General features: G+C 43.1%; 1 protein-coding gene across 1 annotated transcript in view; it reads left to right on the forward strand.

Moving 5' to 3' along the window:
• The first annotated feature begins 3280 nt into the window (after positions 1 to 3280).
• The window catches only part of TSPAN5 (tetraspanin 5), an 85117-nt gene continuing 68285 nt past the window's right edge, over positions 3281 to 20112 (forward strand). The window contains exon 1 of the mRNA XM_085057971.1: positions 3281 to 3861. Coding sequence (XP_084914097.1) covers positions 3781 to 3861 — 81 coding nt within the window. The 5' untranslated portion in view covers positions 3281 to 3780. The remainder of the gene's footprint in view (positions 3862 to 20112) is intronic.

Genomic DNA, 20112 nt, shown 5'->3' on the forward strand with positions numbered 1-20112 from the left:
AATATTTGGCGGTAGATAATACCTCTGACTCTATAAATCTTACCTGTCAGAAAGCTCTAGGGTTTCCCCATGGAAAAAGATTGCTATCCTATGAATTCCCAGTAAAATGAAGTGTCTAGGAAAAAACTAGACTTACAGACACAGACACTGAACTGTTCTTAGGCCACAGCTCTTTATCTCAGTGCATGTGGCACAGAGATTGGCAATGCCATAACTCATGGAACTCCAGCCTTCACTGTGCTGCTCTGCCATTTCTCTTCTCGAGTCACTTGTGCTTGCATTTCTTTTTCCCTGGAAAATGTCAAAGAAGTCATAGATCAAAAAACAGGAGCTGACACAAAGACAGAAGTACTGGATCTAAGGAATGATTGATTTGAGGAATTGGGATGAACACTCTCTACTTGGTGGGAAGTAAGAATTTCAGAGTCCGCAACTACACCTCTTTAAAGATATGAACTTCTCAAACTTGCTACGCTTATTAGCATTGGAGTTGGCCAGTCTTTAGTCAGAAGAAGTCCATTGATATCTACATCTTAGAGATGGGAAGTAGATTTAGTCATTCAGATGGGACTTTTTCTCAATGTCAGTAGCAAATCAAAGCATTTCTGGTGTTATGAAGCACTGTGCTGCTAGAAGCAGCTTTGTCATTGAAATACCTCCCATTAGTACTCCTGTGCCTTGTCAGATGAATTATGAACTGGTGGAATTTGAATAACTGTCTTGCCCTTCTGCAAGAAAAGGTAATATTGCTCCTGCTTAGTATTGCCTCAGGCTTTTGTGCCAAAACATCACAGTAGAATTCAGTGTTGACTGGTAACTAACAGTTAATTTAAAGTGCTGTCACAGTCATCTTGCTCAGCTTCCAGGCCTGGGTGGCCAAAGCAGGTAAGAAGCAATCCACGAGAGGTGGCACAAAGCTGAAGGACTGGGATTTTTTTATCCCTGTTTGTTTAGGACAGAAGGCAAAATGTATTTGCAAAGCAGAACGGCTGCTGCAGGTGCAGAAGGCTGTGCTACAGCTGGCATTCTGAAAGATCAATTACTTACATCAAAGCTGTTCTGCTGCCTTTGCTATCTGCTTGCTTATTACACACAAAGTGAATTGAAAAGAGCAGGGTTCTGTGTTCAATACCCTCTTCAAGTGAGCAACCTCACCCTTAAAACCAGACATCCTTAAGCTGATCAGATGATAGGACAATGTGAAATGCTTTTAGCTTTAAAAAGACACTTGGCAACGATAATACTGTGCTCAATTGAGAAAGAAAGTGAACTCATGTAATATAATGGTATAAATGATGTAAGTTGCATTTCTTTTTGAGTTATTTGGAATGAATGGATTAATAGGTAAAACATCTGATATTGTTACTGAATTTATCATAATAAATATTACTCTGCAATATTTTTCTCCTGCCTGTGAAGCATTAAAATGCTAAAGGGTGCCAACACATGATATTAGGAGTGTGTTTTGACAGTAACACTGTAAATGCTTGTACAGGTTGTCACCAATATTTGAAACCCCTTGTAAAAAAAACACCTCACCTTAATATAATACAATATATTATTACCATACCCTACTGTAAGTGGTGATGTACCTTTATCCACTGGTACAGAACATGTGCATTACTAATTATTCACCCTTCTCTACCCTCTTCCCATGGATAGTCTTGCAAAGACAGTGTTAACACTAGACACAGGGATAACATTCATGTGATAAACTAGACAGTCACAGTTTAAGTGTACAGATGTGTGGCATTAATTTCTCATTTGCCAAAAACATTGTTTATTGTCATGGATCCACTTCAGCAGATGCCGTTTCTTCTCAACATCTACCAGACGTGACAGACAAATATTTCTCTTTGCTCTCAAAAAAGACTCACAAGGCCTCATATACCGACATGATGTGATCTTGATCCAGACTGTCTTCTGTAGTTCTAAGAGTATTATGCTTTCAAACCGTGTTATCTTGCAATCCTGTAGAGATGGGAAATGTAATTTATTATAAAGAAGTCTTCCATTTACCGAATTAAGAGCTGTACTTGCAGAATCACACAATCACAGCATCAATTAGGTTGGAAAGATCGAGTCCAACTTTAACTGATCACAACCTTGTCAACCAGACCACAGCACTGAGTGCCACGTCCAGTCTTTCCTTAAGTGCCTCCAGGGACAGTGACTGCACCACCTCCCTGGCAGTCCATTCTAATGTTTAACACACTCCTTGTGAAGGAATTCCTCCTGATGTCCAACCTGAACCTGCCCTGGCCCAGCTTGAGGCCATGTCCTCTCGTCCTGTCTCAGCTGCCTGGGAGGCCAGCCTGGCACAGCCTCCTGTCAGGGAGCTGTAGAGAGTGATAAGGTTCCCCTGAGCCTTCCCTTCCCCAGCCTCTCCCTCAGAGCTGAACCAGGAAACTTTGAAGGCTTGATCCATTGAAATGGTGCCATTCTTCAGCAAAGAAAACCTGTTAATTATGCTGGTAATGCCAGACCATGTGGACTCTGAATCCCGAAGAGCATACGAATACAACTAAGCCAGATAACTTTGCAGCTGTCAGGCTCAGTATAAACTCAGGGGATGTTAAAATACGAACTCTAGCAACCACTGTAAAATGGTTCTTCATGCGTTCCTGCGCGTGTGGCGCATACGAGATCATGTGGGAGGCGATCTGCCGGCGCCCATTCAGAACAACCACGGCGCGATTACGGTCTCGCTCCTCCTCAATACCGCAGCCAGCTTCGAACCGGCGCTGCCCTGCCGGCAGCTCTCCCGCTGCGGAGCGCTGTACTCCGTGCCAGGCGGGGCTCTCGCCGCCTCGGCATCCCCAGCCTGTGTCACCCCGGGCCGCTGGCGGAGAGGCACGGACGGACGGAGCGCAGCAGCCTGGAGGGATGGCGGCACGCAGCCCCCCAGCAGGCTGGAGGGATGGCGGCACGCAGCCCCCCAGCAGGCTGGAGGGATGGCGGCACGCAGCCCCTAGCAGGCTGGAGGGATGGCGGCAACAGCCCCTCAGCAGCCTGGAGGGATGGCGGCACGCAGCCCCTCAGCAGGCTGGAGGGATGGCGGCACGCAGCCCCTAGCAGGCTGGAAGGATGGCGGCAACAGCCCCTCAGCAGCCTGGAGGGATGGCGGCACGCAGCCCCTCAGCAGCCTGGAGGGATGGCGGCACGCAGCCCCCCAGCCCGGCACGCCCTGGCCCGCCCCGCCCCGCGCACGGAGCCGGCGGCTTCTCGCGGTCGGATTGGCCGGCAGCGCTGTCCATCACGCCGCGGGGCGGGCGGGGCGGGGCGCGCGCGGCGGCCCTTGGCGCTGAGGGGGCGCGCGGCTCCGGCCTCTGCCCGGGCCGATCCTGCCCCGGCGGCGCTTTCCCCGCGGCCGCCCCGCTCCTTGCCGCTCTCGCCTGCCTCCCGCCGCGAGCAGCCGGGGCCTCCTCCATGCGGGAGAAGAGGAGGAGGAGGAGGAGGTGGGAGCTGCTCGCCGGTCATCCCCGGCGCCCGGCAAGCCGGAGCCGAGCCGCCGCCGCGCCGCTCCCGCTGCATCGCGCCGCGGCGGGGAGCCGGCCCTGAGCTCTGCCAGCCGCGCCGCCCCCGGACCCTTCCTCACAGGCGTGCCCCCACCCTCCTTCCAGGCTTCCTAGCCCCCTCCTCCTAGTCTTCCTCCCTCCTGTTTGTGTTTTCTCAATTTTTTTTTTTATTTTTAATTTCTTTTTTATTCCGCCCCCCCTTTTCCCCCGGCCCTTTGGTTCTCACCCTGGCTGCGAGCAAGCGTCTTCATGAGCTCAGAGGATGTCCGGAAAGCACTACAAGGGGCCTGAAGTCAGTTGTTGCATCAAATATTTCATCTTCGGCTTCAATGTCATTTTCTGGGTAAGTGGGGCCGGTTTCGTGTCTTCCTCTGCTTCTCCTCCTCCTCCTCGGCCGCCGCTCCCAGGCTGGGTACGGCCTGGGACAGGGACGTGGGACAGCCCGGCGGGAGGCCGCGGGGCACTTTGGCTGGGCTGCGAGGGGCATTTCGGATGGGTGCGGGTGCGAGGGCAGGGGTGCCGCCGCCTCCGACCCCCCGCCCCGTCAGCGCTTCCCCGGGCAAGTTGTGGTGCTGCATTCCTCCACCTCCCGAGGGTGCCGGTTTCTCTTCCCTCCCGGCACTCCTAATTGCTTTTGTTGTAAGTACGAACCGGGTGTCGTGCCTTCTTTAGAGCACCCCACCAGCCTTCCCCCGTCTTTTCCTTTTTTTTCTTGTTGCCACCTTCCTTCCCCTACCTCTGCTTTGTGGTGGGAGAGGAAGGGAGCAACCCAGGCCTGGAGAACGAATTGATCTGCATGTTTTCACTCTGACATCCCTGTTAGATGCAAATAATAAAGAGAAACCACAGCTCAGGTTCTTTGCACAGTGCTGTTTAACGATTTCACAATTATGAAGTTGTGTATGGCACACTGTTCATTATGATTAGCTATTAACACATAGCAGTAGTAACACTAATAGGATGGAGGAGGGGGGAAGCAGTATTTCCACCCATCCCTAAAGTGCAAGCCTGTAGGAGGCCTGTTTGGGCATTTGTTTGGATTCTTGGCTCTGCTGCTTGATCTGCTTGCACGGTATCTTGTTGCACCATTCCCCACCGGCTGTAGAGTAGGCAGAATTGTATAGTGAAATGTAACCTGCGTGTAACGTTACTTCCAGCATCTTCTCTATGCGTTGGATTTGAAAGAGGAGCAGTTGTTTTTGGATGTTCATGCCAAATTTCATAACCACAGAGAGGAAGGGGGGGGGTGAGCATTCTCACACACGTGTGAGGGATGGGGTCGTCTCACTGCACAGAACGTTAAAGTCAGGTGAAGGCTCTTACATGTACAGGTCCCCTCTTTACATGAGGTATTCCACACAGCAGTGAGAAACATGCCCAAACCCGGCTTCACAGATGGACAGAATATTCTGAGTTGGAAGGACCCACAAGGATCACCAAGTCTGGCTCTTAAGTGAATGGCCCATACAAGAACTGAACTTGGGTAGTGTGGATGTGTTTTTGAGGGGCTTTGGAAGCAAGTTGAATACATTGCTGGTACAGTGGGTTGTTTGGGCTAGAAAGGAGAACTGGGGAAAAAAGTCCCAACACCACATTGAAGGTTATGGATGAAGGCAGGGAAGAATAGGGGAGAGAAACCTTCTAAGCAGTGCTGAGCTTCTGATTGTGCCCTTGGTGAGAACAGGGGATGGTGTTTATGTGGATGGCAGGTATCCATAGCTAACCTCAGGTCTGTGTTCCTGGAAAATAAAGATACCTGAGGAAGATATTTTGAAAGGATGGGCATTTTGATTAAGTCCGCTTTTATCCTGTAATACCTTTCGTTAAACAAGAAGATATACAGCGAGAGTGAAGCTGATTGTGGCTTTATGTCAGTGTTTACTTGGCCCCAGACCGACCCCTGCAGATGAGTGGTAGCAAGCTTTGTAGTATTCTGACCCTACAGAGCTGGTGCAGTTGTACTCTGGGCTCAGTTTTCGGTGGTTGAGTTTGCCGTGGCTCTTTTCCCTTGTTTGTTTCTTTGTTTTGCTTCTGCTGGGTATGTGTTGCTGTGAACGTGGATATTTTTCAGCAGGGAGCAAGTAGTGTGAGGAACACTTGTGTGCTGTGTCCTTGGACTGAGAGAGGGAGATTATGGTGGAATGTACAGAACCATGTTAACTTGATCTTTCAGGCACTGTCGGTCTGTCAGAAGCTCTGTATCCTGTAATTTCCTTCATTTTATTCTCTGAAAATAAATATGTGAATGGTGCAAGTGGGGAAGTGGTTATGGTTTTGGTTTTCTGTAAGTACTCTTTTTCTTATTCCTGTGTTCCCGAGGCTGATGCTGCACAGCCTTGCATGATGGCAGGTGTGCCTCTGTTGTAACCGAGTAGGCCAGAGGTTTTATACTGCTGGAAGGCTAATCTGAAAGGCTGGAAAAAATGTAATTGTATATCACCCACTCTGCCACATGCTTGATGTGTGGCCCTTGCTTGCAAATTTCCTCTTTTGCAAAATGCTAATTGTCTTATTGGTGTTCCTGGCTAATCTTGAAATTCACAAAGACCAAGCACTTTGAGAGTTTAGTAATTTCTTTAGAATATTGTAATCTCTTTATGAGAAAGCCTGCATTTATTACCATGTCTCTCATGATTTGGGGTGAAAACACAGGCAGACACTCTCGTAGAATACATTTTAATGTTGTTTTTATTGAAGTAATAGCAAATCTTTCAAAAACTGGGCCAGAAAAGCTGTAAATGAAAATTGCAAATTCAGTTGCTTGTTTACAGAAATTAATAATCAAAAATAGCCACTAATGTAGTCATTGTAAATAGATTGAAATGATGAAGAGGTCATCATAGTAACCTTATGACACTTTCCAGGATCTTGCAAACAGGGGGGTATGTGGCACACCTTGTTAGGCCTTCTGTCTGAGCATATAATGGTTTTAACACAGCATTTTAAAATGTTAATGTAAACAAAGAAAATACTCTCTGTTCTGCATCATAAAACAATGGACTAAAAATAAAGAGAACTGAGTTGGAAGAGTAATGATTTTGACAAGAAAATTGTCAGTGCCTTGAATAGAGGAATGTTATAGATCTGCTGAAATTATGTGGAGCATGATTGTACTTGCTACTTAAAATAAAGTTATTACAAAAAATCTGAGGCTTTAAATGCCACCGAATTGGGGCAAAAAATTACCAGATCTTTTTGTCTTTTTTGTTTTGCGCTGGTCAGGTATTTCATGCCTTAAAAACCACAGCAGAATTATTAGGATAATGAATATGGGAAAGTTGCACTCCAATGCTGTGTATACAGTTGTGACTAAAGGTGCCAGTATGCTTTTTAGGAGATAGTTCTCAGGCCTGCCCCACCCCAGGTAATGTTATTCTTGCCTAAATATGTGTTTGATACTGTGTAGAGGATAATATTATCTGCTGAGTCTATGCATAATTAATATTCTAGATATATTTGCAGGCTTAATTTCTTCTGGAAATTCAGTGTTAAAGTTGGTAAATACTGTGGAAATATTTGTTGAGAAAAACTTACTTTATGAGACTACTATGCTGTTGTGGAAAAGGAAATCTCATTGAGCAGTCACTGAAGTAATATTTAGGACCGGATAACTAATAGGCACAAAAGCATGTAAATCTAGATTTGGAATTCAGTGTTGTTTCCCTTTGGACTGCTCAGCTGCTGTCCTGCTGGTTGTGCATGAGGGCTCACCTGTGCTTTAGCCCCTCTGCCATACTGCTGTGCTAAAGCACTTCATGGTCTGTGTGCTCCTGCTGCAATAGACAGTGCTTTTTCATAAGCCTTTCTGGTCTTGTCTCAGTAAAGCATAAAGCTGTAATATGAGGTAACAGAGAACATTTTTCTGTACTTAAAGCAAGCAAACAAACAATGCCTGCTTCCCCCTTCGGTTTCCATGTAGAATAATGTCAAAGGTACGGTGCAAAAGGTCACAGTGGGCTGCCCTGCTTCACAAGAGGCAAGAACTATTTCCCCCTCTTTTCCCCTTACTTTGGTAAGACAGTTTTGGGTTGACTTGTCGTTCCAAGAGCTGTTTTAAATTGTTCTCTGTGCTTTTTTATACTTGATGGAAATGGTGGATGTATACTATTGTTAAGGTCTAAATTTCAATCCACACTTAATTCCGCTGAACCTGGTCTAATCAGAAAGATGTATAAAAAGCCTCAGAAACTTTCGCTTTATCTGGTGATTCACTCGAAGTTATGAGCTATGGTGCAATCATGATACATGAGCATATTACGAGTCATAACTTGTGTTTTAATTTGCTTGGCATCTGCTGTCTTTGATGGCAACCATATGGGAATCTAGATAGTCTTCTGAATTACAGAGAGGTAGCGGAAAGAAAATAAGGTTATGTAAGTGTGTTACAGGAAGAGTGTTGGACAAGTGCACTGACCTTTAAAGGACAACTGATAGATCACTTATTAAATTTTGTACATTGTTGATAGTATGTTTTCAAAGGGGGAGAAGGTAATTCTCTCATGTCAGCTGGTTTTCAGATATCCACAAGGAAGTTTTGATTATGCAATTTTTCCCTTGCCACAGTGGTTAAAAAAAAATCCAAACAAATCAATGTGAAGCTTGTTCCATGCCATTTTCAAACACATTCTGTAGCATTTGATCTTTAAAAATTTGTTTTGGGAAGATCTCCTTGTAGTGGAAGTGGAAGCACTCTGTTAATTTCCCTCCCCTCCCCTTTTTGTGATCAAATGACTTTTATTTTTTGTTTTACGTTTCTTCATAGCACAGATGAAGCATAGCTAAGCATTCCACCAGTGGTCTTGGCAGAAACAGAACAATGCTTGTTTTGGGCAAGTACTCCACTGTTTTGTAACAGTGAAAGGTGGGGGTGTGTATATTGATGAAATAGATGCATTATTGTGAGGCTGGAATTCTTGAATTCCTCAGTGTCTCTTTCAGCAGATGTAGCCTCAGTCTTTAAAATGCATATAAAAATTTAGTAGCTCTGGGGAACTTTACTCAGATTTGTAGAGGTCATTCTTAGAATAAAAATTTTCCTTGCCTTGTGTTCCTTCATAACTTTGTGGTAGGCTGTATCATTGGTAATATAAAAAGAAATAGGTGAGGAACATGGATGAAACTATTTCCTTTCTCATAAGTATTTCTTTTGCCAAAATTGGGTGTTTGTAAATATGTTACCGTTTAAGTTATTTGATGTTTCTAGTTTTAAAAGATTGGAGAAGCATAAGGGAACTAGAACTAGAGAAAACCCATTGTGATTAATTGTGTGACTTCTGTTTGATGTCAATGTGCTTCAACAGAGTATTATGGGAACTGTCATGTGCAGCTTATGTACGTTCCTTCTGTGTTAAAGATGAATTTCTTAAATATATTTACCAGTCTTCCACCTTGATTGAATTGTCACAGTACGTTTTTCCTGGTGGCACACCTATCTCAAAGTATGAAGAGTCAATTTTGAATCTTTAGTGTCCCAGTCAGAGAAAAGCTGATCCATGTGAATGGCACCCAGAGCACAGGCAGCCCCAGCAGAATACTTGTGCAAGTGAAACATCTTATGGATATTTGTGTGTGTGAAAAGAAGCTATCATTGGTCCTAATCCCATTGTCCTTGTTGTGTGTTGGTAATATTTCCATGATAAAGGCAACAAATCTGTTCTGCGACATTGAATTTGAAGGTGGATATGTTACCTTCATTCTAATAAGGTGGTCTTTGCACTGTGAACTTTTTGGTGTGTGTATTAGGTATGTGCATGTTCAACTGCAGTGTATGATGTAATAGGCGTGTAGTAGGGAAAGCAAGCATGAGCTGTTCTGGGGAAAAAAGGCTTTCTTTTCCCAGATGGGAAACCAGAAAAAATGTTCTTGTAAACAAACAAAAAAATTACATACAAGGTGCAGTAGATGTAGGATAATTTTCAGATGGAAAATGTGGGAGAGAAAGCATTTTTTGGAGGAAGAGAGGAGGGGTTCAGATGTGGCTAGCACAGGTTTTTCCCATGAGAATTTTTCTTGTGTTTTATAAATAAAGTTTGGATGTTATTGGAACAGTGTCCCAGAACTTGGACGGTGCAAGCTTGGCCAATCAGGCCTGGGGGAAGGCTTCTGACTGACCAATCTGGGTGACTTTTGAATACTCTATATATATGATGAAATCAAAACAATAAAGGTCATTCCTTCTTGCCACTGAGAACTGGTGCCTTCATTACTCTGCTAGCTGCTCAACAGCGACATTCAGAATTTTTTTGTTGTTTCTGTGTGGAGAATAGTAAGAAGAAAAATGTAAGGAACTTCTCTATCCTCTCTAGTGGACAGGAGTTTGAAAGTATGCATGTTATCTGTTATTTAAGAATGCTCTCTAAAACCTAGTTCTATAGATTACAGTAATCCTGATGAACTTCTTACAGAACTTTAATTTATTCTTTATTCCTCAAACTCTGTAAGATGCAAGTTAATGATTAGAAGATGAGAAACTTGAGTTTACAGTTAGTGAAACATCACCTCATTTTCTATTGAGTCCCATTCCTCCAAATAAATGTTTTGAAGTCTACATTGAAAAAAGAATTATAAACTGTTTTTGGCACCAGGGCTGCTACAAGTTATAAATTTGGAACAAGAAGCTGATGTGCTGTTAAGTGCTCAGCCTAGATACTTCAACAGTTCATACTCCATTAACTAAAAGCAGTAATCTGTGAAGATTTGCTATGGGCATTTAGAACATAATGTTTTGCTTTCATTTAAAACTGGAGGTGAGAGAAAATATTTTTGACCCAAAAAAATCACTTGACCTAATTCTACCAGTTAGGAAATTTGAGTCTTTAACTACAATGCTGTAGGAGAGAATCAATCTTCATACTTTGTTTTGCCCAAAATATGCAGTGCACTTCTCAAACGCATGGCTAGTAGTCTGTCAACATGACTGTAATTGTTTTATTGATGTAGGCAGGGGAGCAAGGAGCTGAACAGCCCATGAAGTAACCCAGCTCTGTTAGAGATGACCCAGGAGTCGCTGTCAGCATTAGCCATAAAAGTGCCTTCCAGTATGGTAATATTTTAAACTTCTTAATATGTGACTTTTCCATTAGCTAGAATTTCATAGTGACTGTGTACTCGTGTAGTTTGTCTGTTTCACATTAAAAATTAGCAAATACTATTACAATGCAATTAAGAATTAAACCAAAAAAAGCTAATCCAATTTTTGATGGATGTACTGAAATGCATTTCATGACAGCTTTACAGTGCAAAATCCAGCAATACATTAGGCCTTAAATCAGTAATGAATAATCTGTTTCTTTTTTGTTGTACTATCCTGTGAATTTTTGTGATTGTGCTCCTGCTTCTGCCACAAAATATTCCTATCTGGTGATGTAAGGCTCTAAAAAACACTCATTTGATTCCTGGAAGGGTTTATGGTTTTTCATGTGCTTTGAGTTAGATGCACAGGAGAAATACTGACAAGATGTTCTCGAGAGGTCAAAACAACGAAATACTTCACTGGCAACTTCAGAAAATCAGAGAAGTTTGTCAAAAATTTAGAGCAGCATTCACTCAACATAAAATACTTCACAAAGTATTAACTTAGCCCATTCGACTTAGCAAAGTCCAAGCCTGTCTGATTTTAGGTTACTCAAAACTCTGAGAAGAGGGAGCTAGAAGAAAAAGAGGAAGAAAGACAGAAAGATATAGAAAAGAACAAATATAGCTACTACTCCTGGTTCCAGTGGCGTTGAGCTGATAGAAATTCCAAAAGGAGGTAGGGTCAAGATCTGTGCTCGCCTCATGCTTTGGTTTACTACCTTTTGGCTTTTGTGGGCTCTTCTGCCAGGTTGGTCAGCTGGCCACTCTGGGGCTGGACTGGGGCTTCAGGGGTGGAGCATTGCCTCCAGTGTGGCAGGGATTGGTGACCACTGTGTGGCTGGGATCTGCGTGTGCAGAGCAGGGCATCGCCTCCTCAGAGGAAGGGCTGACCTGCCTCTTCCCCCACCCAAAATATTTTGAGCCAGCAATCCTTCCAGTCTCTCACATGTGGTTCTTCGTGGATACAGATTTTCCCTGATTTCAGCAGTATTTTGTACAGGTATAAGGGCTGGTGTGGGTGGATGTCACTGTTGGCACAGTGCTCAGTGTAGCTGCTTCTGTAACACACACAGAGATCTAGAGCAGTTCAGCCTTCTCCGTATGCTGGCATTTAAAAATGTCACTAACACACTGAGGCTTGCAGTCAGGGGTGCTTGATTTGGTATCAAACTCTGACTCAGTGTGATCTCATATAACCTCCAGATGGCCTGACTTGCAGAGATGCTAAAAGCAGTCAGATCGTACTCCTTTAGCATTATAAACTAAATGAGGCTGTAGCAGTATTTATTTTAATGCACATCAGTCTCTGCATCAGATTCTTCAGCTAATGGTTCAGCTTTCCAGTCGCTTTCCTCTGGACAGCATTTAGAATAAGTATTTCATCACACACACAGAGGATCTTATGAATGAACTGTCAATTTCCCACAGAACTGGGAAAAATCAATATCTGCCTCTTCCAGGCCTTGAAAATCCCTCTGCTCCTAGTGAAGACTCTGTTACATCAAATAATATTGAAAACCATTTCAAGCAAAGTTCCTGATGTGTGGTGATGGAAGAGCTTTTTTCCTTTTGCAGCAAAGCGAATAAATATTATGAAAACACTTTGTATGCCTATTCTGTACCTGTTGCCTCCTGGTTTTCCCAACAGCTCAACTTCTCACAGGGGAAAAACAGTCAAAGAATTACAGGAATTTTTGCTTAAATAGATTCTCTTTCTCCTCAATAAGCAACTGACATTATTTCTAGATGTGCTTGGTCCTTCTTTGTGGTATTGGATTCAAAGAACGCATTAAAAGAAGACTAGATGCCTTTAGATATGTGCAATATTTTGGGTTCATGGAGACTTTTTGTTCTCTTCATCAACATAGTGTTGATGAGTTAAAACCTGAGTATGTTTACTGTCACTGCTTTAGTAAGCTACTGTGACAGGGCACTGAGTATGAAATAAATGATACTGCACGGATGCTTGCCTTAACTCAGCCTATGGGTGTTTCCTATGGGTGTTAGTGGATTACATTTGATGAGAGTCCAGCTTAATTTATGGTGATTTAGGGGCAAATCTTCCATGACACAGAACATTATTTTGTGTCATGATTTTCTCTGTGTCAAGAGGGCAGACTCTCAACTGAGGTCTCGTGCCCCAAGCAAAGGTGCGGCGGCACTGTGTGGGATGTCACCCCGAGCAGATCCACCTGGTGCCTGTCATTTTGTCAGAGCCTGCACCACAGGTTTTCCCTGTTGGATGCCTTTGCTTTATGTACCCACGAGTAGGGCATATATTTACCCTTGTGAGGCTGGGTTCTCTGTGCTTCCCTCTCACTGAACTACACCTCTTCTACATTCTGTTTTCCTATGGGCTGTGATTTAAAAAGAGCTTGAAGAGAGTTCCCTCTATGTGCTGTAAATAGTTTAGGAGCTTAGACACTGAGGAAAAATGTTCACAGATGATGTGTGGCAAGGGTTTTCTTCCTTTGTGCTGTGCTTCAATTAACTATGTCACCTTGTGGAAGATGTATCTGCAATGCCATGTGATTGGAGTGTTTCAGACTGGAGCACAGAATTTGGAAATGGTGACATGTCAAAACAGCGGGTTCTACCAGGTAATGAGAAGGAGGGTTGCCAAGTATCCTGGGCATCTCTCAGCTGGGAGTATACTGGGGTGTTCTACTATGCACAGAGCAAGGGTTTCAGATTTTTTAATTTTAATTTTTGCCATTTAAATATAAACCCAGAAAGATTCCCTATTCCATGTGGGTAAAAGATAGCATTTAGTAGAAGTTGTCCTCCTGACTGCCAGCTCACGTGGGTATATGTCTAAAGGAATATGTGTGAATTCAGCCAGTCCAACAATTATAAATATATAATTAAAGTAATTTAAAAAGAAGAGGTAAGACCTGTAAAATTAACCTCTTTTTCAAGAAGTTATCCAGTTAATTACTAGATGAAAATTCCTCTATCTGGCTTGTGAAGACTATAAAATGGATAGTTAAATATAAAATATGTACGATTGCAGTTAAAAAACAGCTAAGATCCAGTTTTTAATCAATATTGCTTGATACCACAACCATTCTCTTGTTTCTTTTTCTTTCTATGGCCGTTAAGGGGAGATGTGAACTGTTGCCTAACTCAAGTTTTTTTCATCTCTGAATGCCTTGGAGGATCTGTTTCTGTTGCAGGGCCCCTTCCCACCTTGGTTGCCAGCGCTTTCAGGATTGGTTTTGGTGTGCAGCCTTGTGAATTCTGGTGTCAGAATGAGAGCAGGAAGCTGCAAATGGCTGAGGCTGGCTCAAGGCTGCAGAGCCAAATGTGTTAATGCAGCTTCAGTGGACTGACAGCAGTCAGTTACCAGATCTGGCTGAGAAGTCTCTCATCTGGGTCAATTTCTATTGATTTGCTGTTTGGCTCCAAGAATGAAGTGTGGGAAGATGGTAGGATCAGCTCCTCCTTTCGCTGCATAGATCAACTTAAAGTGATTGTACAAGTGTGGCCTATTTCAGCTCTAGGTAAACTGGTTTTGGACTATGGAGTACACAGAGATATAGGATGTGATGCTGTCAATAGTTAGCTCGCTCCACTGAGGACTGTTAGGTAGACATAAGTGGTGCACTCTGATCTTCACTGTTCTTGGAAGAGTTACGGTGGTTATCTGTTTTCTCCTGCTTGCTCAGTGATGTTGGAGAAACAAAAAACAGTGATTGTCTTCCAAGGTTATTGTAATGTGAACTTAATTTGAACTTAAGTGATCAGCTACATCATTTACCTTTCTGGTTTCTTCTCCTTCCCATTATTCCAAATACTGTGCCACTCCCTGTAATAATGCTAATCCTCCATTGGAGTGGCCTGCTAGGTGGGGTGGCAAATGGCCTCTTTGAAGAGAGTTTGTCATAATTATCCATTCCCAAGTAGTATCCTTTCTGCTGCCTTGTTTCACACAAAAGGTTAGTATGCATTTAACGCTGGAGATATATATATATATATATATATATATATATATATATATATATGATGCAGCATTTAAAATTAATTCTGATTTGCTAAAGCAGTTTATTAATTTACGTACCTAAAAGCAAGACTTGAAGGGACTGGAAACTCATCAACTGCTGTCGCATGCAGGGAAGGACTTTCTGCTTCCTCCGACTGTATTCTACTGCTCTGCTCCTCCTGGGAGCTCTGGCATGGTCACAAGTAGTGTTCCTACTTCAGCGGTGTAGGGACGGGTGTGATTTGAAAACATTGCTTTCTTTTTGTTCTCTTTGTTTTGAAGATAGGCAAAACCACTGCCTGGGTAATCTAAAGTCTAATATTGTGGTGATATTTGAATCAATGTTTTATTCTGCAGGAACTTTTTCATGCAAATAAGCGTGTGTCTGACACAAGAACATAAGCCAATTACATTTTTACAAGGTTTATATCCTTGTTGGCCTCTGCTTTCCTACACTTTTTGAGGTTTCCCGCTCCGGGGAAGGCGGCAGAACCCCTGAAACCTCACGAAAAGGGGGTCTCTGCAGTGAAGCCCCACGCTGGTTCGGCCGGGCGGAGCCGGGACGCCGCGGCACTCGAGCCCCGGTTGTTTCCCCGACAGAGCATAACAGGAGACACGGCGGTAGGAAGATGCAGACTCTGTGCCTGAGAAATCCAGGGTTTAATAGGGTGCAGCAGGACGGCGTGGGGTGCGTGGGTGTCGGGAAGGGTCGAAGGGGACCGGAACGGGTCTGGATCCGGCAGCGCAGAACCCAGAACGGAAGCGAACATGGGTTTAAGAGGGACCAAAGGATGGGAGGAGTTTGGAGGGGAGGGCCAAGCGGGACGCGGTGGGTACAGGATTGGCAGGGGAGCTGGGGAATAGAGGTACAAGGTGGGCAGGTACAGAACTTTAAAAACCAGTAACAAACCGCGGGTAAAGGAACATTCTAGCTATTAACTCTAAAAGGATAAAGAGGAGGAGAACTCCAAAGCCCAATACTTTGGTTCCCTGATGCATATTTAGGAGGCTAGTCTCAAGGTGTCTTGGGGGAACACTTTTCTGTCACCCTGACCTGAAGGTTTCTTCAGGCCCAGGGGGCTTTGTCAGGTAGTTCAGCCTCCAAGCTCAGCTGGGCTAACCTCACTGCTACAATTTTTCCTAAACCACTCCCATACCTGTGGGAGGAGAAGTAGCTCCTGAACGGATGCAGCGAATAACTTTGCATTTTAAAGAAAACTAATGCCAATCCTGATGAGACTGACACTCAAGGGTTTGTGCCACTGTGGCAGGTGAATGAATTGTGGCTGCCATCTAGCCATTTTTGTTGTTTTGAATAGTCTTCTCTGCCCCATAGATTTGTGATCTTGTCGGCTGTTCTGCAGTGGGGCTGACATTTGACGGAGGCAAAAGGACAGCTGTGGGCAACAGTAGCTTTTGTCTTCAACTTCCCCATCCCAGAAACATATGTGTGTAGGATTTCTAGTGAACTTTCTATCATCTGGTATTTCATATATTGTTTGAAATATCATGCTTATTAAATGACAGTGATGAAGTACTCCACTTACTTGTGGGTTTCATGTCAATAGCAGCTCACTACTGCCTAGAGAAATTACCATGCCTCTTGTAAGTACCCTATTCATGTTGGTTTTGCCCTCCTTTCAGTTTGTGCTCTACTCCAGCTTGCAGGGGCTGTTGTCTCTGTTCCATTCTCCAAGGAAGTCCTTTCTGTGTCCCTACATGTATCTGTGTGTGTTCTTACACCTGTCACCTGGAGTAGAAAGCTCACAGGAGCCTCTACATGGTCACTGTCACGCTGTGAGAGAGTCACTTTGTGGACTCTGTTACTGGAGTCCGGCCATATGTCCACAGGAAAGTAGGAAGGAGAAGTAAAAACTTGACACTGGGTAGCTTTTGTACCATTTTATAAGGTACTTGTTCCTATTTGACAAACAGCTTTGTTCCATAAACACGTGTGCACCTTTCAACATTGCGTGCAAGCATCTCCTTTTCAAACAGCAAGCCTCATGTTGGTGCAAGACTTCCTCAGTAACACCTGTGGGAGATAATCCTTCTTTAGTTATTGTGTCAAGCTGTAAGTCTTTGATGAATGTCTTTATCTTTGATGAATATCAAAGCTATGCACGCAGCTCTGGCTCTGATGTGAAGAATTTCACATTTCATAGCAATTCATAAAAAATTGCTGCAGGACTGAGCTGTGTAGAATCAAGTGAGGTAGAATGGATGAGGCTGTTTGAGAGATGGGCATGATCAGAGATTTGAGGAATATGCTGTGTCTCCCATTTCCACCACATGGAAGGCCTGTTGCTGTTGAAGCACAGGATCTCAGTGATGTCACTTGAGGCTGGAGTACAGGGCTGAAATTTAAATAGGCTGGTGATTGTTGCTGCTGTATGAGTTAGAAACATACTGTGAAGTCCTAAGTACTTTTTGTTCAGAGTTGGTGGGACTCCTTCTTTGTATCTTTGGAGATGTATCAGAACTCCAGTGAGGATTACTGTTTAAATCTCCTTAGTGTACTAAGATCAGATTTTCATTTACGCTAAAAGGCTACCTTGTTCCTGTGTGCCACTGTAATATGTCCTTAAAATGACTGCAGATGATATTTATAGAGCAAGGTAGAACACTTTTGGTGTAGCTATGTTATCAAAATTGTTCAAGTGAGCAGTATTAGACTCCTAGCTTGAGGAGTTTCAAGGACTTTATAAGATGGAAAGATGGTATCTTCATTGTGGGATGTGATTGGCTTTCTGCATAAATGATGGTGAGAAGAGAAACCTGTAATTTTTCACAGAATGAGCAGGATTGGAATACACACATTTGTTCATAAAGCAGAAGGTGTTTAAGAATGTAATCTTACAAAAGTGAGAGGGTAGTCATATCTTCTCTGAGAAAAAGACCTGCCTTGTTTTTTATTCCATCTCCATCTTGCTTTCTGGGAGGATACTTTTCTGCAGTTATTGCTATCAAAGTGCCACTCTTGTCATTGTTTCACTCTGTTTTGTTAGTTCTTTCGTTGGTCTTTGGTTTAAAACTTTCCATGTTGAAAAAAACAAACACGAAGGCAAACCTAGACAAATATCCATGAAATTGTTTCGGAATTCACAGAAAACAAACTGTGGATCAATTATTAAGTACCTTCACTCTCCCTCATCCACTTTCTGATGTGTTATTAATTTTGCATGAGCCCCCTGCTTAGCCCTTCATGCACTTAAGAGTATAGAGCGCAAAGGCTTTCAGCACTGTAAATGATTGGGCACTTACTACGACTCTCTGCATAAGAGCAGATCCTGTTGACTTCAGTGGGAATCGCTTGTTGGCAGCTGCATTGTTTTTCAAACGATGTAGTTAAAAAAAAAACCAAAACAACAAATTAAAAGAAAAAAAAAGGGAGGATGTGTGAGAAAGCCCAAAGAGATCCCCCAAACAAAACACTGAAAAGTTGTTCAAAAGAGCTGGAGCAACTACTTCAGTTGCCTAAGTAGCTAGGACCTGGCAAAAAGAGTAATAGAGATGTCTAACCAAAAAACTCTAACACAGAACACAGCCTACCCCAGGGAGTGTTCTTGCTCATTTGTGTTTCAGAGTAAGCGTCTTGCTTGGCCATCCATTAGATGATGACTTCCCTGCATAAGCAGGGGCTCTATGAGACTCTGATACTGGCAACACTGAGAGAACTTAGCTGATGAAGGGCACAGTTCATGCTCAGCAAGTAATTGTGACTTATTCTCTCTAATTGTAGAGTAGTGGTGTGCTTGTATGAAATAGCTTTATATGTGCTGAAATATGTGCAGAAAGCAGTGGTTTCTGCAGGCTATGTGCCTTGCTACCAGTCTGGGCAGCAAGCTGGTCATTGCTGTCATTTTTTATAAGTAGTGATTCATAGCGCTTCATTGAGTACTGAGTCCTGCTTTTGCCAGGCACGTACATAAAACCAGCAACTTCATGATAATTCTGTGTCTGAGGCAGCTGCTAATGCCCAGCTCTAAAGTAACACTACTTACATGCTCTACCAGCAGCCACATAAGGAATCTCCACATTTTATTAATGGCATCTGAACTTTAACAAGAGCTTAGACTAAAGATTATGGCTTCTGCATGAAATATGTTCTGTTACTGCTAATGGTGTCTTATCAAGTCAGCTAGTGTGTCATATAAAAGAATTTCTGTAAACAAAGCATAAAAGAAGCTGTGTATATAAATCAAGCCTGAAAATGAATTTACAGCTGAATGGGGACTGAACATCTCGATCTGGTTTTGTTTTTGCTTTGGTAATTGATAGAGAGACTGTTTTTACTTTTCTCTAAGTGCAGAACTTGATGAATATTGCATTTATTTCCTACTATTGGATTTTTCAGCACTTTGTGGTAAAGCAATATGAGTAGGTAGTTATAGTTTGTGCTAGTACCAGTGATTTCAATACTGCTAAAAGTAAACAACAAGAGCTACCTTTCTTTTTGCCCTTAAGAAAGGCTTTAAAAAAATGTGAAACTGATTCTTATTGATGGCTTAGGAAAAAAAAAATGGTCAAGGTTAACAATCCCTGGTTTTAGATTCGTCGTAGCATCAAGTGAGATGAAGAACTTTGAGCTATTGCACTGAATCCTTGATCTGCTAGATTGTTGTGTGCCTTCAAGAAAGACATTGACCTCCAGAGCCAAAAATTGCTCCGAGGTTTTGGAGGAGATGTGCTGAGCCTTGCCTTTTGAGTAGATTCAAAGCAAGGGAGTTCCTTACAGGAAAGAATCTTATTCTTATTTTTCCCTCTAGTGTGTGAAGAAACAGTGCATCAATGCATCTACAGCTGTTAATAAACAAGTTAACATTTCAGTGGTAAAGAAGTGCAAAAAGTGGTTCTTTGAAGATGCTGTAATTAGGGTTTCTGTTACCTTTGTGTGGATTGAAGCAGTTGGTCTGCCTGTGTAAGCTACGGCTTCATGAACCAACTAGGAGGCTGGTGAAGAGTGACATGGGATGAGAACAGCTTCCCTCAGGGGAGGATGTGACCGGGGGAACATTTTTCTGCTGCAACACCAAACTGGTTTAACTGCCTTGACTTAAAGCCATGCAGGTTTTGTTTTTGTGAGTGATGTCCATGTCAAATACCAACCCTACAATTAGTATTTGGCATAATTAGTAATTTCTATGGACAGACCCAATCTGAAAAAATCCCCTACTGTACACTGACTGATGTCCCTTGGGAATATTTAATGTCAATTAGCTCAAGTCTGTGGACACACTGTCATTTCCATATTGTTTTCAAAGTCTGATACCTTTGATCGACCCCAGACTGAGTTAGGAAAGCCTAAGTTATGAAAGGAATGTTGAAATCTGCAGAGCTCCAGTTACTACAGAAGTTATGGAAATGAAACCATTAATGCTGGTGTGGTATGATCTAGTAGGAGTTTGTCTGGAATGGTATTTCTGCTGGACTTTGCTGAAGGGTGATAAAGGCATTATTTTTTCTTTCTCCCTTGAGCTTTGGGATGAATATGTGTCTAGTGAAAATTCTTCTTTCTGGCTTAACCTGAGATAATGT

The sequence above is a fragment of the Lichenostomus cassidix genome, chromosome 4, assembly GCF_008360975.1.
Source record: "Lichenostomus cassidix isolate B80296 chromosome 4, HeHo_3.0, whole genome shotgun sequence".
NCBI lineage: Eukaryota > Metazoa > Chordata > Aves > Passeriformes > Meliphagidae > Lichenostomus > Lichenostomus cassidix.